The sequence below is a fragment of the Cherax quadricarinatus genome, chromosome 11 (genome assembly GCF_038502225.1).
Source record: "Cherax quadricarinatus isolate ZL_2023a chromosome 11, ASM3850222v1, whole genome shotgun sequence".
Taxonomy (NCBI): Eukaryota; Metazoa; Arthropoda; class Malacostraca; order Decapoda; family Parastacidae; genus Cherax; species Cherax quadricarinatus.
Genome location: NC_091302.1, coordinates 46,990,010 through 47,010,795, shown reverse-complemented (window position 1 = coordinate 47,010,795; position 20,786 = coordinate 46,990,010). Strand labels below are relative to the sequence as shown.

Sequence of the window (20,786 nt, the reverse complement as noted above, 5' to 3'; positions counted from 1 at the left end):
TGTGGGCGGTAGTCAAAAGATTACAGAGGTACATAATTGGTCCAGGGACTGGACTCCGAAGTTTTGATAGCTGAGCAAGTTACAAAGGTAATGAACTAGATCTGGTCATAATCATGACCAAGTTACAAAGGTAATAAGCTCCAGGTAGAGCTGATCACACATGAATAATTGCAAAGGTAATGAATCAAACACATTAATCATGAGAATTTACAAAGGTAATGAGCTCCAGGTAGAGCTGGTCGCAATCATGACAAGTTTCAAAGGTAATGAATGATAAACACGTTATCACATGATTACAATCATAGACAAATTACAGAGTAATGAGCAGTTAACAAACAGTAGGGAATTCATCCATTGCCCCAACAACAAATGTTGCTAGGTGCCTGTCTCTCCTCGGCAGACAGCCATTGCAAACAGCAGCAAGTTGCCCTGGGATCTGCTGCTTGCACGAGCACCATCGACCCTCCCCAAGAGGTCCAAGAAGCCAGTGACTCCGTTAGCAGCCTGATGGAGAGCTGCCCTAGGGACATGTCAGTGTCCTGGTGGACGCCAAGTTGATTGAAGATCCCAGGCCCTCGTGTGCACGGATGTTGAAGCTTGATGAACTGAGTACACACTGCCTGTGGCACACCTGACAGCTGCCTCGCGGTCGAACTCCACAATGCTGTCCCTGTAGTAGAAGTTCTTGTGAGCCCGGCACTCCCTGCAGTGCCATCGCTGACATCGTGGGTTAGGGGAGAAGTACCCTCTATAGATGGGGTGGCACTGGGAGTTGGGTGGGTGAGGCAGGGGAGACGGGCAGGGGTGAGGCGTTATGAGAGGGTCACTGTTTACTACACACGCCCTCCCCCTCCCCCCCAGCGGAGAGGGGGGGAGGCGCTGACTGGTCCTGACTCAACAACACCAAACCCTGTAAAACTGCACAACACTTCAACTATTTACGCTGAAACGATGCACTGGGATGTCCGTTCGCTGCTCTGGTATATTCTCAAAGCATTCACACTAAGTTCTGTTAAGTAGGGACCTGGTCAGCCTCTTTGACCAGGAGCTATCCTTGAAAATCTCGCAGCTAGCCCGCTACACAACTTGCCGCATCGGCCATGTTGCTCTATGTGTTTCATGTGGTAAAAGTTTTTTTTTCATACTTTTGGGTGTCTTGCACGGATTAATTTGATTTCCATTATTTCTTATGGGGAAAATTGATTCGCTTTACGATAATTTTGGTTTACGATGAGCACTCAGGAACGGATTAATATTGCGAACCGGGGGGTCCACTATATAGTTAGAGGGCCGAATCACAGCTCTTGTATGTATGTATATGTATGCATGTTTTTTTTTTTTTCTTTTTATTTATATTGTTTCTGTTTATTTACATTTTCTCTATTTATTTATTTATTTATATTTTTCTCTATGTTGTTTATTTATTTATATAATGTTTTATATAATAAGTGTAGTTTACTTTTTACCAGCATTAAAAAAAAGGATGTTAGTTCTGCTTTAAAATTTGCTCAAGTGTCTTGGAGGAGATGGGAAAGAGGAGTGAAGAAAGAGGTATTAGATATACTGTTAAGATTATTGTTAATATTCACTAAAGGTAGCAGAGAGGTTCTAGAATTGAAAGATGGAATGTGTTAGAGAAAAAATATGGAGATTATGGTAGTTATCACATCTTAAAGGGGAAAGGGACTGTGTTAATAATAATTTAATAATATTATTTATTTTGAGCAACCCATTTTCTTTTTTAGCAGTAAGTGTGCTTGTTAATTATGTTCATAAGTCTTAGTAAGTTTATGGTGTATTTATCTTTCTGCAGCATGCGGCAGAAACAGAGAAGAAACAGAATGAGGCAGAAAGCAAGAAACGTATGGGCACAGTCATCAACTATGGCATTACCATCCAGGTCAGTGCATACATATTGCCTTATCCTCTTGATTGTCAGAGAGAGTATATATTAACTTAAAAAAAAAAAAGAAGACCCAGGGGGGTACTACCGTCCTACCAAATGAGTGTGAAACGAAAGCCTGTAATTGTTTTACATGATGGTAGGATTGCTGGTGTCTTTTGTCTGTCTCATAAATATGCAGGATTACAGGTACGTCTTGCTACTTTTACTTACACTTAGGTCACACTACACATACATGTACATGTTTATTTAAACACACTCATCTGAGTTTTCTTTGATTTTATCTTAATGGTTCTTGATCTTATTACTTTTCCTTTTGTATCCATGGGGAAGTGGAATAAGAATCTTTCCTCCGTAAGCCATGAGTGTTGTAAAAGTCAACTAAAGTGCCGGGAACAATGGGCTAGTAACCCCTTTTCCTGTAATAATTACTAAAAAGAATAAGAAGAAAATTGTCAAAGTGGGAAGTCTGAATGTGTGTGGATGTTGTGCAAATGATAAGAAAGAGATGATTGTGGATGTTATGAATGAGAAGAAGCTGGATGTCCTGGCTTTAAGTGAAACAAAGCTGAAGGGGGTGGGAGAGTTTCAGTGGAGAGGAATAAATGGGATTAGGTCAGGGGTTTCAAATAGAGTTAGAGCTAAAGAAGGAGTAGCAATAATGTTGAAGGATAAGTTTATTTTTTTTTTTTTATTATCACACCGGCCGATTCCCACCAAGGCAGGGTGGCCCGAAAAAGAAAAACTTTCACCATCATTCACTCCATCACTGTCTTGCCAGAAGGGTGCTTTACACTACAGTTTTTAAACTGCAACATTAACACCCCTCCTTCAGAGTGCAGGCACTGTACTTCCCATCTCCAGGACTCAAGTCCGGCCTGCCGGTTTCCCTGGGAGGAAAAGAGGGACTATAAATGTATTAATTCAAGGATTATGTGGAGTAAAATGAAGGTTGGATGTGAAAAGTGGGTTATAGTAAGCATATATGCATCTGGAGAAGAGAGAATTGTAGAGGAGAGAGAGATTTTGGGAAATGTTGAGTGATTGCGTGGGGAGTTTTGAACCAAGTGTGAGGGTAATGGTGGTTGGAGATTTCAATGCTAAAGTGGGCAAAAATGTTGTGGAGGGAGTAGTAGGTAAATTTGGGGTGTCAGGGGTAAATGTAAATGGGGAGCCTTTAATTGAGCTATGTGCAAAAAGAGGTTTGGTAATAAGTAATACATATTTTATGAAGAAGAGGATAAATAAATATACAACGTATGATATAGCACGTAATGAAAGTAGTTTGTTAGATTATGTATTGGTGGATAAAAGGTTGATGGGTAGGCTCCAGGATGTACATGTTTATAGAGGGGCAACTGATATATCGAATCATTATTTAGTTGTAGCTACAGTTAGAGTAAGAGGTAGATGGGAAAAGAGGAAAATGGCAACAACAAGCTAGAGGGAAGTGAAAGTGCATAAACTAAGGGAGGAGGAGGAAGTTCGGGTGAGATATAAGCAACTATTGGCAGAAAGGTGGGCTGGTGCAAGTATGAGTAGTGGGGGGGTTGAAGAGGGTTGGAATAGTTTTAAAAATGCAGTATTAGAATGTGGGGCAAAAGTTTGTGGTCACATGAGGGTGGGTGCAGGAGGAATGAGGAGTGATTGGTGGAATGATGAAGTAAAGAGTGTGATAAAAGAGAAAAAGTTAGCTTATGAGAGGTTTTTACAAAGCAGAAGTGTTATAAGAAGAGTAGAGTATGTGGTGAGTAAAAGAAAGGTGAAGAGAGTGGTGAGAGAGTGCAAAAGGAGAGCAGATGATAGTGGGAGAGGCACTGTCAAGAAATTTTAATGAAAATAAGAAAAAGTGTTGGAGTTAAACAAGTTAAGAAAGCCTAGAGAATAAATGGATTTGTCAGTTAAAAACAGAGAAGGGAAGTTGGTAGATTGGGAGATGGAGGTTTTGGGTAGATGGCGAGAATATTTTGAGGAACTTTTAAATGTCGACGAAGAAAGGGAAGCGGTAATTTCATGCACTGGTCAGGGAGGTATACCATCTTTTAGGAGTGAAGAAGAACAGGATGTGAGTGTGGGGGAGGTGCGTGAGGCATTACGTAGAATGAAAGGGGGTAAAGCAGCTGGAACTGACGGGATCATGACAGAAATGTTAAAAGCAGTGGGGGATATAGTGTTGGAGTGGTTGGTATTTTTGTTTAACAAATGTATGAAAGAGGGGAAGGTACCTAGGGATTGGCAGAGAGCATGTATAGTCCCTTTATATAAAGGGAAGGGGGACAAAAGAGATTGTAAAATTTAGAGGAATAAGTTTACCGAGTATACCAGGAAAAGTGTACGGTAGGGTTATAATTGAAAGAATTAGAGGTAAGACAGAATGTAGGATTGCAGATGAGCAAGGAGGTTTCAGAGTGGGTAGGGGATGTGTAGATCAAGTGTTTACATTGAAGCATATATGTGAACAGTATTTAGATAAAGGTAGGGAAGTTTTTATTGCATTTATGGATTTAGAAAAGGCATATGATAGAGTGGATAGGGGAGCAATGTGGCAGATGTTGCGAGTATGTGGAATAGGTGGTAAGTTACTATATGCAGTAGAGTTTTTATGAGCATAGTGAGGCTCAGGTTAGGGTGTGTAGAAGAGAGGGAGACTACTTCCCGGTATAAGTAGGTCTTGGGGATGTGTAATGTCACCATGGTTGTTTAACTCTCCACAAAAGTCATTATATTAGACCTTTGTGCAATTATTTGATTACCACTTTATTGTTCACCACAACTTATATTAGTCCCTTTTATATTATAATTTTATATTATAATTCTAACTTTAAAGAATTACCTTTAAAGTACTACCTATCATATTCCCAAGCTCCATTATTTGATCATCACTTTATTTGTTCACCACAAATTATTTTAGTCCCTTTTATATTGTCTCCTTTATTTTAGTTTTAAAAAACTACCTTAGCTCATTATTTTTACATTTGTTAAATAATTCAGGTGCTATTTTTTTTAGCTTTAGAATACTTACTTTATTTTTTACTTAATTCTAACTATAGATTCACTACAAATCTTATGATTACAAGCATTTATCCTGATACCAACCTCTTATTTAATGACTTAAATGATTCAAACAGTTACTGTAATTACTACACAGCCGAACAATCAAAGGCACTTCTCAGAGCTAACAACAACATAACTATCTTTAACTACAATATCAGATCTTTAAGCAAGCATTATGATGACCTCCTAGCATTACTAAATTCCTTGCATGCCAATATGTCCATCATTACACTAACTGAAACCTGGCTAAAACCTGATACTACAGATGTCTATGCCATTCCTGGTTACACAGCCATACACAACTGTAGGCCAGACCAACAAGGGGGTGGCACTGCTATATACTACTCAGACCAACTAGAATGTATCACTAATACTTGCACAAGGGATGAACATGGGGAATATATAATAGCTAAATTCAAATCCAAATACTACCTACAAAAACCTCTCACAGTGATAAACATCTACAGAGTTCCACAATCAAACATTAGCCAATTTAGTCAAAACCTAGGAAGTATGATAACTGATGCATGCATGAACAAAGATCACTTACTACTCTCAGGTGACTTCAATATAAATCTCCTGCAAGACCAGGACCCACACGTTACTGAATTCACAAACACAATGAGTAACTGCATGTTGCTACCAACAGTAACAAAACCTACAAGAGTTACAGAGACTAGTGTTTCCCTACTTGACCACATCTGGACCAACACCATATCCCCTTTAAAATCAGGCATAATTACAGATAATACCACAGACCACTACCCTACTTTCCTCATAACAACTCTTGGTAAAATACCCCAAGACACTACTAAAGTCACCCTCAGACTTCACAATGAGGCAGCCATTAATAACTTCACAACAGCAGTAACAAACATTGACTGGCACACTGAGCTAGAAATCTATACAGATATTGACGAATGTTTTAATAATTTTCTAAAAAAGACCCAATACCTTTATAACAAGCACTGCCCTAAAAAAACTAAACAGATGACAGCTAAGAGACTGAACAGTCCCTGGCTAACACCCAGCATTCTCAAATCCATAAATACAAAACACCGATATGAAAAACAGTACAGAATGGGTCACATAACCAGAGACCAAACAAAACGTTACTCGTCAATCCTAACCAGCCTGATAAGAAGGGCAAAAAATTGTATTATGAGAACAGATTATCCAACTTACGAGGTGATATAAAAAAGGCCTGGAAGACCCTATCAGAAATTCTGGGAACAAAAAAGATATCACGACATAGCGAAATAAAATTAGCAAAATTAGATGAACCCCAACTCCCACCAACAGAAACAGCAAACAATAAAATCCCAAGCTCAGATACCCCACCAAATGACTACCTCACTGGCAACTACCCGAACACACTGTTCCTAGCTCCGACTAACCCATACGAAGTCTCCCTTATTATCAACGCACTGAAAAACAAGGCAGGAGATTTAAATACCTTACCACCCTTTATATACAAAAAAGCGTCACAAGTACTATCACCAATCATTGCAACACTCTTTAACAAATCCATTGAATCCTCCACCTTCCCTACAGTTCTCAAAATAGCAAGGGTCACCCCGATCCATAAAGGAGGAGACCAAACAGAGTTGAATAACTATAGGCCAATATCCAATTTACACCCTCTCTCAAAAATCTTCGAAAAATTAATTCATAAACGAATCTACTCCTACCTCATCTCCCAAAACATTCTCAACCCCTGCCAATTTGGATTCAGGCCTAATAAAAATACTAATGATGCTATTATACACATGCTAGAACATATATACACTGCAATAGAGAAAAAAGAAGTCCCACTGGGGATCTTCATTGACTTACGTAAAGCTTTTGATACAGTTGACCGTGACTTGCTCCATGTAAAATTGTCACACTATGGTATTAGAGGGCACTCCCTCAACTACCTCAAGTCTTACCTCGGCAACAGAAGCCAATATGTGTACGCAAATGGGGCAAGCTCTTCCGCACAACCAATTACAGTTGGTGTCCCACAGGGAAGTGTCCTTGGCCCTCTTCTCTTTCTCCTATACATAAATGACCTACCAAATGCTTCGCAATTACTCAAACCCACACTTTTTGCAGATGACACTACATACGTCTTCTCTCACCCGAGCCCAGTCACGCTAGCCAATACTGTAAACACCGAATTACAGAAAATATCTACCTGGATGAGGACTAACAAACTTACATTAAACATTGACAAAACCTACTTCATTCGGTTTGGTAACAGAGCTACAGATGTCCCTCTTAACATAACGATAAACAGATCACCTATCACAAAGCTAACAGAGGGAAAATTCTTAGGAATCCACCTCGATAATAGACTCAAATTTCATACACATATACAACAAATTTCTAAGAAAATTTCCAAGACTGTAGGCATACTATCGAAGATACGGTACTACGTTCCACAGTCAGCCCTCCTGGCCCTTTATCACTCTCTTATTTACCCCTATCTTACCTATGAAATTTGTGCATGGGGCTCAACAACAATTAACCATCTCAGACCACTAATTACCCAACAAAAGACTGCAGTTAGAATGATAACAAATTCTCACTACAGGCAGCACACTCCACCAATATTCAAAACACTCAACCTACTCACCATACAAAACATCCATACTTATTACTGCACCTATTACATACATAGAACACTTAACTCTGATATTAACCCTCCCCTCAAACATCTCCTTGCCAACCTCAACAGAACACATGACCATAACACAAGGCACAGATCACTCTTTGATGTTCCTCGCGTCCATCTCACACTATGCAAAAACTCAATGCACATAAAAGGCCCTAAAATCTGGAATTCATTACCTGTAAATATAAAAGAAACACTACCTGTTTATAAATTCAAGTCTATTCTCAAAGATCACTTACTCACTCAAAACCAAATAAATACTGAATAATTGAACCTTATAAATTGTATATCCTATATGTTACTCACAATTATATCACATAAATGTTAAACCTAGGACCCAATCTAACTTTATTATTTTTTAAATACACTACCTAACAGAATACTCCATTCGACTGAATGTACAACAATGCAAGCAACCATATGACCTGTCTTTGTGATACTCATTTGTGCTTTATAGTAATCTGTTTACATTAATGTTTTATCACTGATTTCATCATTGCTTAGTTAATCTTAAGTTAATTTTAAGCCAGCCCGTAATGCTATGCATGTAAGTGGCTTTGGCATGCTGCTCTTACCTATATTTTTTGTACCTCTGTTTGTATGCTAAATATATTTATAGATGGTGTTGTAAAAGGAGTAAATGCTAGGGTGTTCGTTAGAGGGGTGGGATTAAATTATGGGGAATCAAATACAAAATGGAAATTGACACAGTTACTTTTTGCTGGTGATACTGTGCTCATGGGAGAGTTTAAAGAAAAATTGCGAAGGTTAGTGGATGAGCTTGGGAGTGTGTGTAAAGATAGAAAGTTGAAAGTGAACATAGAAAAGAGTAAGGTGATGAGGGTATCAGATGATTTAGATAAAGAAAAATTTGATATCAAATTGGGGAGGAGGAGTATGGAAGAAGTGAATGTTTTCAGATACTTGGGAGTTGACGTGTCGGCGGATGGATTTATGAAGGATGAGGTTAATCATAGAATTGATGAGGGAAAACAGGTGAGTGGTGCATTTAGGTATATGTGGAGTCAAAAAACGTTAGCTATGGGGGCAAAGAAGGGAATGTATGAAAGTATAGTAGTACCAACACTCTTATATTGGGTGCGAAGCTTGGGTTGTAAATGCAGCAGCGAGGAGGCGGTTAGAGGCAGTGGAGATGTCCTGTCTAAGGGCAACGTGTGGTGTAAATATTATGCAGAAAATTCGGAGTGTGGAAATTAGGAGAAGGTGTGGAGTTAATAAAAGTATTAGTCAGAGGGCTGAAGAGGGGTTGTTGAGGTGGTTTGGTCATTTAGAGAGAATGGATCAAAGTAGAATGACATGGAGAGCATTTAAATCTCTAGGAGAAGGAAGGTGGGGTAGGGGTCGTCCTCGAAAAGGTTGGAAGGAAGGGTAAGGGAGGTTTTGTGGGCGAGGGGCTTGGACTTCCAGCAGGCGTGCATTAGCGTGTTCGATAGGAGTGAATGGAGACGAATGGTACTTGGGACCTGACGATCTGTTGGAGTGTGAGCAGGGCAATATTTAGTGAAGGGATTCAGGGAAACCGGTTATTTTTATATAGCCGGACTTGAGTCCTGGAAATGGGAAGTACAATGCCTGCACTCTAAAGGAGGGGTTCGGGATATTAGCAGTTTGGAGGGATATGTTGTGTATCTTTATACGTATATACTTCTAAACTGTTGTGTTCTGAGCACCTCTGCAAAAACAGTGATTATGTGTGAGTGAGGTGAAAGTGTTGAATGAAGATGAAAGTATTTTCTTTTTGGGGATTTTCTTTCTTTTTGGGTCACCCTGCCTCAGTGGGAGACGGCCGGCTTGTTGAAAAAAAAAAAAATAATTTCTTGTACTTATTATGTCTGGGTTCTCTTGTAGCTCTCCAGATAGAATTTAAGCTCTGGGTTAATGTTTGAATTGAATGCCCTGTAGATATTATATACACAGTAGAATGTGTGACTATTTGGCACATTAAGCAAATTTTAACTTCTGATAAAGGGGAGTGTGTGTTGCCTGGAATCTGAATCAGTAATTATTCTGAGAGGTGTTTTTTGCTGAGTAACAGTAGGTTTAGGGTTATTAGCTATTGTTATTCCCTATGCACAGATACTGTAGATGATGTATTGATAGATTAGAGAGAGTACAAAGTGAGCAAGGATGTTTGGGGGATATAATAGTGTATTTATGTGAGACTGCCCACTGTTTAAGAAATGTTCTTGGTGCGTGAAATGAATTTTAGTTTGCTGTCAAGGTGATTTCCAAGAATTTACCCTCGTTTTACCTATTGATTGGTGTATTGTTTATCTTCATGCTAAAATGGAATTTTTTCTTTTTGTTCCCAAACATTATATAGAAGGTCTTGTCAATACTGAGTGTGAGCTTGTAATCCAAATAGATATTATGGTAATTCCTATTTTATTGCTGTTAGTACTAATAATGTAATTAACATTTTGTATTGTTTGCAGTTGCTGCACCTCAAGTCCAACAAGTATCTGACAGTCAACAAACGGCTTCCAGCACTACTTGAGAAGAATGCCATGAGGGTATATCTGGATGCTAATGGAAATGAAGGGTCTTGGTTTTACATTAACCCATATTACAAGCTGCGTAACTCCGGTGACACTGTAGTGGTGGGAGACAAGGTCATCCTCAACCCACTGAATGCTGGGCAGCAGTTGCATGTATCAAGTATGCACGATCTGCGTGATCATCCAGGGTGCAAGGAGGTATTGTTGGCCCAGAAATAGATTTAATGCAGCTGTTTCCTTAGGAGCAGCCATGGTATTAATTTGAAAGTGATAATAATTAATCTAATTGATTGTTTTGTAAGATAAATCATGAAATAATTGTTTTGTAAGATAAATCATGAAATAAGTCAGAATTATATTAACTAATTATGATAATTAAATTGATAAGTGGATGTAGAAAAGAGCAAGGTGATGAGGGTAATAAAAAATGTCTGAGAAATGATAGAATATCAGATTGGAGGGAAGGAGGGAATATGGAGGAAGTGGATGTATTAAGATATTTAGGAGTGAACATGTCAGCACATGGGTCTGTGAAAGATAAGGTTAACCATAGTTGAGGTGGGGGGGAGAAGAAAGAAAGGTGAGTGGCGTGTTGAAGTATCCGTGGAAAGAAAGAAGCTTATCGTTGGAAGCAGATATGAGAATGTACAAGAATATAGTGGCGCCAACACTTTTGTATTGGTGTGAGGTATGGATTTTGAATGTTGCAGGAAAAAGGAGGCTAGAGGCAGGGAAGATGTCATTTTTGAGGACAGTGTTTGGAGTGAATATTGTTCAAAGAATTTGGTGCATAGAAATTAAAAGGCGATTTGGAATAACCAAGGTTATAATTCCAAGGGTTGAGGTGGTTTGTGAATGTTGGAAGGATGGAAAGGGAAATATTGATGAATAGGGTGTCAAAATCTGGGGTGGAAGGTAGGAGGGGTAAGGCTCATCCCAGGAATGATTGGAGGGAAATGATGAAAGGGGCTTCGAGTTTTACTGGCATGTATGAGCATGTTAGCGACTCAAGTCCAGCTTGCTTGTGTCCATGAATCCCTTCATTAATGTTACTCTGCTCACACTCCAACAGCACGTCAAGTCACAGAAACCATTTGTCTCCACTCCTAACACACACACACACACACACACACACACACACACACACACACACACACACACACACACACACACACACACACACACACACACACACACACACACACACACACACACACACACACACACACACACACACACACACACACACACACACACACACACACACACACACACACACACACACTCACACTCACACTCACACTTGCTGGAAGTCCAAGCTCCTCACACACAAAACCTCCTTTACCCCCTCATTCCAACCTATCCTAGGTCAATCCCTAACCCAACTTCCTTCCACTACAGATTTATACACTTTCCTAGTCATTTTATTCCATTCCATCTTTTATGATCAATAAAAAATATTTGGAAGAAACTGGGTAAAATCATAAAAAATGTTAAAACCCAGTAACTTCCTTCATGTGGCAAGCATTCATGTCATGCTAAAATGATTACCAATGTCACCTTCAAACTTTCTTTAATCTGTAAGCATTAATAAGATTTCACTCAGTCTCATCTTATTGCACTTCTAAAATCAAGAAAAAATTTTTTGGGTAAGATAAAATAATTTTTTATTTTTTCAATTTTTGGCACAGAGGGTACATTTATTTTAAGACCCTTTTTTAATAAGCTTCATGGAGTACTTGAGGCATATTACAAGTAATTCTACACAAGTTTGGTGACATAGTGTAATCAAATTTCATTATTCCTATGTGGTAATAAGTTATACAGTATTAATATTTTCATTTAATGTAATTCTTACATTTCGTTTGACAGGTTAATGTCTTAAATTCAAATACATGCTGGAAGATATCATTATTTTTGGAACATAAGGAGAATCTGGAAGGAATATTAAAAGGTGGCGATGTGATACGTCTCTTCCATGCAGAGCAAGAGAAATTTCTCACAATGGATGAATATAAGAAGAAGCAACATGTATTTCTCAGGACAACTGGAAGGACTACTGCCACTGCAGCAACTTCCAGCAAGGCACTATGGGAAGTTGAGGTTAGTCACCTCTCATAACTAACCCTTAATCAGATATGGAAAATGGGTACCATTTCAGTCCATCCTGGACCATCATCAAATAAGTATAATGTCCAAATGGATTGAAACATCACTAAGTTTTAACTTCCAGTGTGTGCATTATTTTTCAATTTATCTGTCTTCAACATTGTACAGCTAAGTTATTGATCATTTTCTCAAAAACTAAGAAGCCCACTAAATTATAAATCAACAAAAACCAATATTTATTAATATTCACACTCTAGTTTTATCAAAAAGCTTAAAGGTGTTATTTACTTAACATATGAAATTTTTAAAGATCTACCACTGGGTGAGTAGCTTCAAACTCATGGATGGCATTAACCTATTTCTGAACTGTCACATCTGAGCACCTCTGCGCCTCTGCAAAGACAGTGATTATGTGTGAATGATGGTGCAAGTGTTGAATGATGGTGAAAGTGTTTCTTTCCCGTTTGGGTCCCCCTGCCTTGGTGGGAGACAGCCAACGAGTTGAAACAAAAAAAAAAGCTGTCTCTTATTAATTAAACAACTTCAGTCATTTGTAAGTAGCTAAGGCTTAAAAATGTGCATGTGTAAGTGATGAATGTGAAATAATTATGTATGAGAAATTGCTCTTATATTATTATTTTTTTATATAATCTTTATATACTCCTCCCCCTATCCCCCCCAGGTCGTACAACATGATCCAACTCGAGGTGGAGCAGGTCACTGGAATTCCTTATTTCGCTTCAAACACCTAGCCACTGGACATTACCTGGCTGCTGAAGTTGATGATGACCCAACTCATGATCCTACGAGAGCAAAGCTTAGAGGTAAACTTTCTCAGTAATTTTAGTAATAATTTTGGAAAACAACAAAATTAATGAAGGCAAATTATGCAATGTACCTAAACATAAAGATAAAAAAAAAGAGGTTTTTGACTGCCAGGGACTGGAGCATCCAGCGGGGTTGTGTGAAGTATATTAGATGTATACAAGTGGAGACAGGTGGCTTTTATGGCTTGACATACTGTTGAGTGTGAGCAGGGTAACATTTCTGAAGGGATACAGAAGAAACCAGTAAGTGGAATTAGGACCCTGGAGGTGGAAAGCACTGTGCTTGCACTCTGAAGGGAAGGGTGGGGATATTTCAGTTTGTACTATGATGCTTGCACACTTCTGGCAAGACAGCTATTAAATAAGTGATGTGGAATTTGTTTACCTTTTATGGATCACTCTGTCATGATGGGAAATGGCCAGAATGTTAAATAAAAGGTAAATAAAGATAAAACAAAGTGATGCACTGTACACTGAAAGCCAGACAAAATATCTCTTTAAATTTTAAAATAATTTTTCCTTTTGGAATAAAAAGCTTTTATTTGCTTCTTTAAATGCAAGTGTTTCGGGAGCAGTTGTGAGAAGAAGAAGAAATTGACATATTTACTTTCATATTAAACTGAACTCAAGAAGAAATAGCTATGAGAGGATATCTTATGCTAGGGATTATGTAACTCTTAGATGAAATATTTTTTGATCAAAGGCTGTATAACTCAGTAGCTAGTTATAAAAATATCATTGGTAATAGATGACCACATATTGTATTCCATGGTAAACAGAGTGCTTTCCCTCTGTAGAAAAAGTTTGCTGCATCACCTTTACTTTGGGAAGTAAATATCACTGCCATTTCCCTTTTCTTTGCCTGTAAAATCTGATATGATTTTTCAAATTTATTCAAATTGATCTTTTGATGACCACATGGTCATATCCAAATTCCACTCTCACTCACCACACACTGCCACCCTCCACTCTCACTCACCACACACTGCCACCCTCCACTCCCACTCACCACACACTGCCACCCTCCACTCCCACTCACCACACACTTAATCATTATTTATATTTATCAAAAATCAGATATTATGGAATCAACTACATGTAATACAACACATAAATTCTGTAATGTAGATTGAACATTAAAATGGTATAAAATACCGACAGGTTGTTAGGTATCTGTAATGTAGGTTGATGGATCTCCATGGGGAAGTGGAACAAAATTCTTCCCCCGTAAGCCATGTGTGTAGTAAGAGGCAACTAAAATGCCAGAAGCAAGGGGATAGTAACTCCTATTCCTGTATGTATTACTAAATTTAAAAAGCAAAACTTTTGTTTTTCTTTTTGGGCCACCTTGCCTCAATGGGATATGGCTGATTTGTTGAAAGAAGGTTGATGGGTGTGGCCCCATCCTAAGCTAGACAAAAGGACCTTGCTAGGATGAGACTAGTACTTCCACTACTCCACATTTTGATTAATGGTTCTAAGCTTGTTTCCAAGTTGAAAATTCCACTGCTCCTGTCATAGCTAAATAATGTAAGAGCTATTAATTACTGTATAGCAAGGGATAAGCTATCGGATCTCTTTAGGAAGCACCTTTTGCTTCTGTATTGGCACTTATTTTCCTGGATGCCAGCATGGCTGAAGAACTGATTAAAAGTAATAAAATTATACCTTGCAATAAATTGAATAATCATTATTGGATTTTTCACAAATTTTGATAGTACAAATGCAGTACAGTAGAGATGATTTGTGAATTCCTTGTTAGATTGGGTTGAGCAGAGATAATTGGTTTTAGGGTTTAGACATGTTCAAATGTGAGCAAGTAACACAAAGGAATTCAGGGAAACCAATTAGCTGGATTTTAATCCTGGAAGTAGAGAGCACAGTGCTTGCTCTTGGAAAGAGGGAAAGGAGGTAATAAATTTAGAGGGTTGTTCAAGTTGTGATGTCTGTATACTTCAGGCAAGAAGCTGTTGAATGAGTGATGGAGTTTTTTTTTTTTTTTTAGGGGGTCACCCTTCCTTGGTGGGAGATGGCTGATGGGTTAAGAAAAAAGGTATAGTACCGTATAGGGTTCTTCCATTTAGGAAGAATTGGCTGTTCAGTGTGGGTGCAAGTGTGCACTGAAAAAGTCTGCTGTATACTGACTGGCATTCATTTAAGATAATTTTCATGGGTTTTTTGTGTAAGGGCAATGCCTGACAGCACGTACTATTAAGATGGCTGGGATCCAAAGTGACTCTGTACATTAGTGACAAACTGGATAAAAGCAGTGAGACCTGATTGTGTGAATAAATAGAAGCCAAACACACTTACAACCCAAATAGACATGAAACGTTAATTCACTGTAAGGCGTAGTGGGTGAAATACTATACACAAGTAGAGGAGGTACTGAAGGCAGACTCCATATATTTGCATGAAAAAAAGCCTTAGGATTTAGATTGCATCATACCTGTCAATTAATAGTTACAAGGCAGGGCCCAGGAGCTGTAGTGTGATCCTGCAAATACAGTATAGTGTGTGTGTATGTAGTAACACCTTTATTTTATTTATTTATTTACTTACATTTTTGCAACATTTTTAATGTGGAAGCTACCATTGAAGTAGGTATTTCTTGTCATGCTTTTCTCCCAACGAACAACATTGTCCCTTTCTAGAGCAAATATTGAAGCAACAGTCAATAGACTCTGGGAGTTCGGACGGCCGGAGGAGAAAGACTGGGTTATGGAGGGGATCAGCAGGTATTGTTATTTGTGTAAAACATTGATCAGTGCTTGCATCATTTACATGCTTTAACAAGATTGTGGTGTGGCTGTCACTCGTAAGAGTGACGTATGTAGGTGCCAATATATGCAAGGTGAAATTACAATACTTTGACATTAAACAGATTGAGGGTTGATCTCATTCCTCTGTAGATGATGAATGTTATATTGATTAATAATGTTATAGTTTTTAAGTTATGTATAAGAAACAAGATTATCCCTCATTGATTACACAGTAAACTTGTGTACAGAATAACTATGAATTCATATTTACAAATACCTTGCTTTTCATGTATATACATATCAGTGATCCATTAGCCACAATCGCTTTAGTGTCAGTAATAAGATAAATAACCTTCATGTTATGCATGGTAGACAGTTGGTCTTCAAGTGACCACACTTTACCTGAAGAACACACGACTCCTTCAACTCTTTTAATGCTTTAATACTATTGCTTTATATTACTTGAAGCAGACATATTAAGAGAAGATGTGTCCTTTGGCAAACCTCTTTGATTTGTTTACCAGGTATTAGGTGTATGTTATTGAGTGTACAGTGTACACAGATGACAAAATGGATTTTTTTTTTTAATATTTTGCAAAGTTCTCGAGAATACTATGGCAGGTACAATTTGTATGATTATGATTCATGGAAATATTTATATTGCAAAACTTTAAACTGTCCTGTAAATTGAATTTTTTTTGCATTAGCTGCATAGTCCAGCTTTTCAGGCATTAAATGAAGATTTAAAGCCACTATCTTAGTCTGTAATTATGATTGCAACATTATTTTCTTTTGTATTACTTTATGGATTTTTATTTTAACACTTCCCATAACATCCTTTATGAGTGAGGAAGAGTCAGATTTGAGTGTGGGGAAGTGCATGAGGCAGGTAGTAAAATGAAAGGGGGTGAAGCAGCTGGGATTGATGGGATCGTGACAGAAATGTCAAAGGCAGGTAGGGATATAATTTTGGAGTGGTTGGTTCTTTTTTCAATAAATGTATGGAAGAGGGGATGGTACCAAGGGATTGGCAGAGAAGATGCATAATTTCTTTGTATAAAGAAAAGGGGGAACAAGAGAAACAGTAAAAATTATAGGGAAATAAGCCTGTTGAATATATCATGTGAAGTGAAGTGTATGGTAGAGTTAAGGGTAAGACAGAGAGCAGAATTGCAGATGAACAAGGAGGCTTCTGTAAAGATAGGGGATGTGTAGACCAAGTGTTTACATTGAAACATATAAGTTGGGAAGAGGTGTGGGATTAAAATACATAGAATCTAATACAAAATGGAAGTTGTCACAGTTTCTTTTTGATGATGATGCTGTGCTTTTGGGAGATTCTGAAGAGAAGTTGCAAATGTTGATGCAGGAATTTGGGAGGGTATGTAAAGGAAGGAAATTGAAAGTGAACATAGGATGAGGGTAACAAATGAGTTAGATAATGAAAGATTGGATATCACATTGGGAGGATGGAATATAGAGGAAATGAATGTGCAGTTATTTGGGAGTAGAGTTCTTGGTGGATGGGAAGGTGGAGTAGGGATCACCCTAGGAAAGGTTGGAGGGAGGGGGTAAAGGAGGTTTTGTGTGTGAGGGGCTTGGACATTCTGCAGGTGTCTGTTAAATAGTAGTGGAGGCAAATAATTTTTAGGACTTGGCGAGTTTTTACAGTGTGAGTAATGTAACATTTTGTGAAGGGATTTAGGTAAACTAGCTAGCTAGACTTGATTCCTGGAGATGGGAAGAACAGTACAGTGGACCCCCGGATAACGATCAGCTCCCAACTCGACCAATTATGTAAGTTTATTTTTGTAAGTGCTTTTGTAGGTGTATTTTTAGGGGTCTGAAATGGACTAATCTAATTCACAATATTTCTTATGGGAACAAATTCAGTCTATAACGGCACCCAAACAGACTTCTGGATTGAAATAATATCGTTAGGCGGGGGTCCACTGTACCTGCAATCTGAAGGAGGGGTAGGGATATTTACAGTTTGGAGGGGCACCTGAACTGTAGTATCTGCCTCTGGGCAGAAAATGATGGAGTCAGTGATGGTGAAAGTGTTTCGTTTTTTTTTGGGTCACCCTACATCAGTGGAGACAGCCAGTATATTAAAAAATAATAATAATAATAGCTCTTTACCATCTGAGTACTGCTCACTTATATACGTACTTCTCTGTAAACACTTGGAGATCAAGTGTTTACATTGAAAAATACAAGTGAGCAGTACACTGGTACCTTGACTTATGAGTGCCCCAACTCATGAGTTATCAGAGTTACGAGCCATCGCTTGGTCAGTTTTTTGCTTTGAGTTGCAAGCCAAAATACGAGTTATGAGCGAGCTCCAGATACACTGCCACTGATTGGAGGCATATCTGAAGTCAAATCCAACTCTGTACTCAGAGGAATGTCAGGTACTTTGTCTCATCCCACATGCTCTTCCAAGACATAAGTGGAAGTATAATATTCCCACACTAACCCCATATTGTAGTGAGGTACCTTGTCCCTTGTTTGGTTCTCATATAAATCCAAGGAAGAGGTAACCTCCATTTCAACACTCAGAGTTTGTCCAGAAACATTACTTATGGTGGGTGGAGTACTGATAGTGGTGGGTGGAGTGGTGATGGTGGTCGGTGGAGTAGTGATGGTGGTCGGTGGAGTAGTGATGGTGGTGGGTGGAGTACTGATAGTGGTGGGTGGAGTAGTGATGGTGGTCGGTGGAGTAGTGATTGTGGTGGGTGGAGTACTGATGGTGGTGGGTGGAGCACTGATAGTTGTGGGTGGAGTAGTGATGGTGGTCGGTGGAGTAGTGATAGTGGTGGGTAGAGTAGTGATGGTGGTCGGTGGAGTAGTGATGGTGGTTGGTGGAGTAGTGATGGTGGTTGGTGGAGTAGTGATAGTGGTGGGTGGAGTAGTGATGGTGGTTGGTGGAGTAGTGATGGTGGGTGGAGTAGTGATGGTGGTGGGTGGAGTACTGATAGTGGTGGGTGGAGTAGTGATAGGGGTGGGTGGAGTAGTGATGGTGGTGGGTGGAGAAGTGATGGTAGTGGATGAAGTAGTGATAATGGTGGGTCGAGAACATATGGTAGTGGGTGGAGTAATGGTGGTGGGTGTAGTAGAGAACATGGTGGGTGGAGTAGTGAGGGTGGTGGATGAAGTAGTGATAATGGTGGGTGGAATAGATATGGTGGTGGGTGTAGTAAAGAGGGTGTGATGGGTGGAATAGTGGTGGTGTGGCGGGTGGAGTATACAATATTTCTTATTTATAAATAAATACATTTTTCTTATTTAAAAAGATAAAAAAATAGGGGTGTTTTTTGGGGGGCTGGACTGAATTAATGACATTACAATTAATTTCAATGAGGAAAATTGATTTGATATACGAGCAAATTGAGTTACGAGCTTGGCCACAGAATGAATTAACTCTTTGACTGTTTCAGTCGTATATATACGTCTTATGAACCACCGTGTTTGACGTATATATACTCAAAAATTCTAGCGGCTTCAAATCAAGCAAGAGAAAGCTGGTAGGCCCATATGTGAGAGAATGGGTCTGTGTGGTCAGTGTGTACCATATAAAAAAATCCTGCAGCACTCGGTGCATAATGAGAAGAAAAAAACTCCGACCATCTTTTTTTGGATTAAAACGCCAACTTTGTGGTGTATTTTCATATAGTATTTATGGTTGTATTCTCGTTTTTTTGGTCTCTTTTGATAGAATGGAAAACATATTATAGAAATAAAAGTGATTTTGATTAGTTTTACTATGAAAAGAACCTTGAAATGGAGCTCAAAGTAGGGAAAATGTTTGATTATTGCCGATGTTCAAAAGTACACAAATGATGTCATTGTCCAATAAATGTCCAACTAGCCATTCTAATATGCAGTCACAAATGGGTTGACATTATTTATACAATTATTACAATATTGCAGTAGTCTGCATAACAGTAAATCTTCTGTTTTTTTGTTTGAATAAAAATTCAAAATAGAATGCAAGAGTAATATCAGAGGGGCCTGGAGATGTGACTGATGAAGAAAGAAAATGTTATTTTTGAGCCAGGAATGTCTGCATTGTTCATTCTGGACCCTATTTTGAAATTGGCATATTTTTTAACCCTTTGAACAATGGAATTAGCCAAAAATAGGGCTCAAAGTGGGCGAAATCACCGATTTGTAAATATTGCCGAGGTCACTAACTTCGTGAGAGTGTAATTCCGTCAGTTTTCCATCAAATTTCGTTCTTTTGGTGTCGTTACAATCGGGAAAAGATTCTCTATTATTTCATGAGAAAAAATATTTTTTTTATGGAATTTTGTGACACCAGGAGACACCTCACGATTGGGGGTTACAACAGTCAAGGGGTAGAACTTATCAACAGTAAAATTCTTAAAAAAAAAAATTCTATACAAACTTTCTTAAGTAGACTCAAAAAAGCTTGTATAGTTAAACCCTGTCTGTAAAAAAAAAAAAAAACAATCTCTGCCAAATGTTTTCTATTATATATATATATATATATATATATATATATATATATATATATATATATATATATATATATATATATATATATATATATATATATATATATATATATATATATATATATATATATATATATATATATATATATATATATATTTTTCTTTTCAACAAGTCGGCCGTCTCCCACCGAGGCAGGGTGACCCAAAAAGGAAAGAAAATCCCCAAAAAGAAAATACATTCATCATCATTCAACACTTTCACCACACTCACACATTATCACTGCTTTTGCAGAGGTGCTCAGAATACAACAGTTTAGAAGCATATACGTATAAAGATACACAACATATCCCTCCAAACTGCCAATATCCCAAACCCCTCCTTTAAAGTGCAGGCATTGTACTTCCCATTTCCAGGACTCAAGTCCGACTATATGAAAATAACCGGTTTCCCTGAATCCCTTCACTAAATATT

General features: G+C 38.3%; 1 protein-coding gene across 16 annotated transcripts in view; it reads left to right on the top strand.

The window, feature by feature from the left end:
* The window catches only part of Itpr (Inositol 1,4,5,-trisphosphate receptor), a 590,630-nt gene that overhangs the window by 99,025 nt on the left and 470,819 nt on the right, over window positions 1-20,786 (top strand). For 13 of the 16 annotated variants that reach the window (XM_070084084.1, XM_070084083.1, XM_070084079.1 and 10 more), the window contains exons 5-9: window positions 1,814-1,900; window positions 10,073-10,333; window positions 12,008-12,238; window positions 12,927-13,068; window positions 15,726-15,809. In XM_070084084.1, the coding sequence (XP_069940185.1) occupies window positions 1,814-1,900; window positions 10,073-10,333; window positions 12,008-12,238; window positions 12,927-13,068; window positions 15,726-15,809 (805 nt within the window). The remainder of the gene's footprint in view (window positions 1-1,813; window positions 1,901-10,072; window positions 10,334-12,007; window positions 12,239-12,926; window positions 13,069-15,725; window positions 15,810-20,786) is intronic. The other 3 variants (XM_070084086.1, XM_070084085.1, XM_070084080.1) reach the window with 1 other exon arrangement.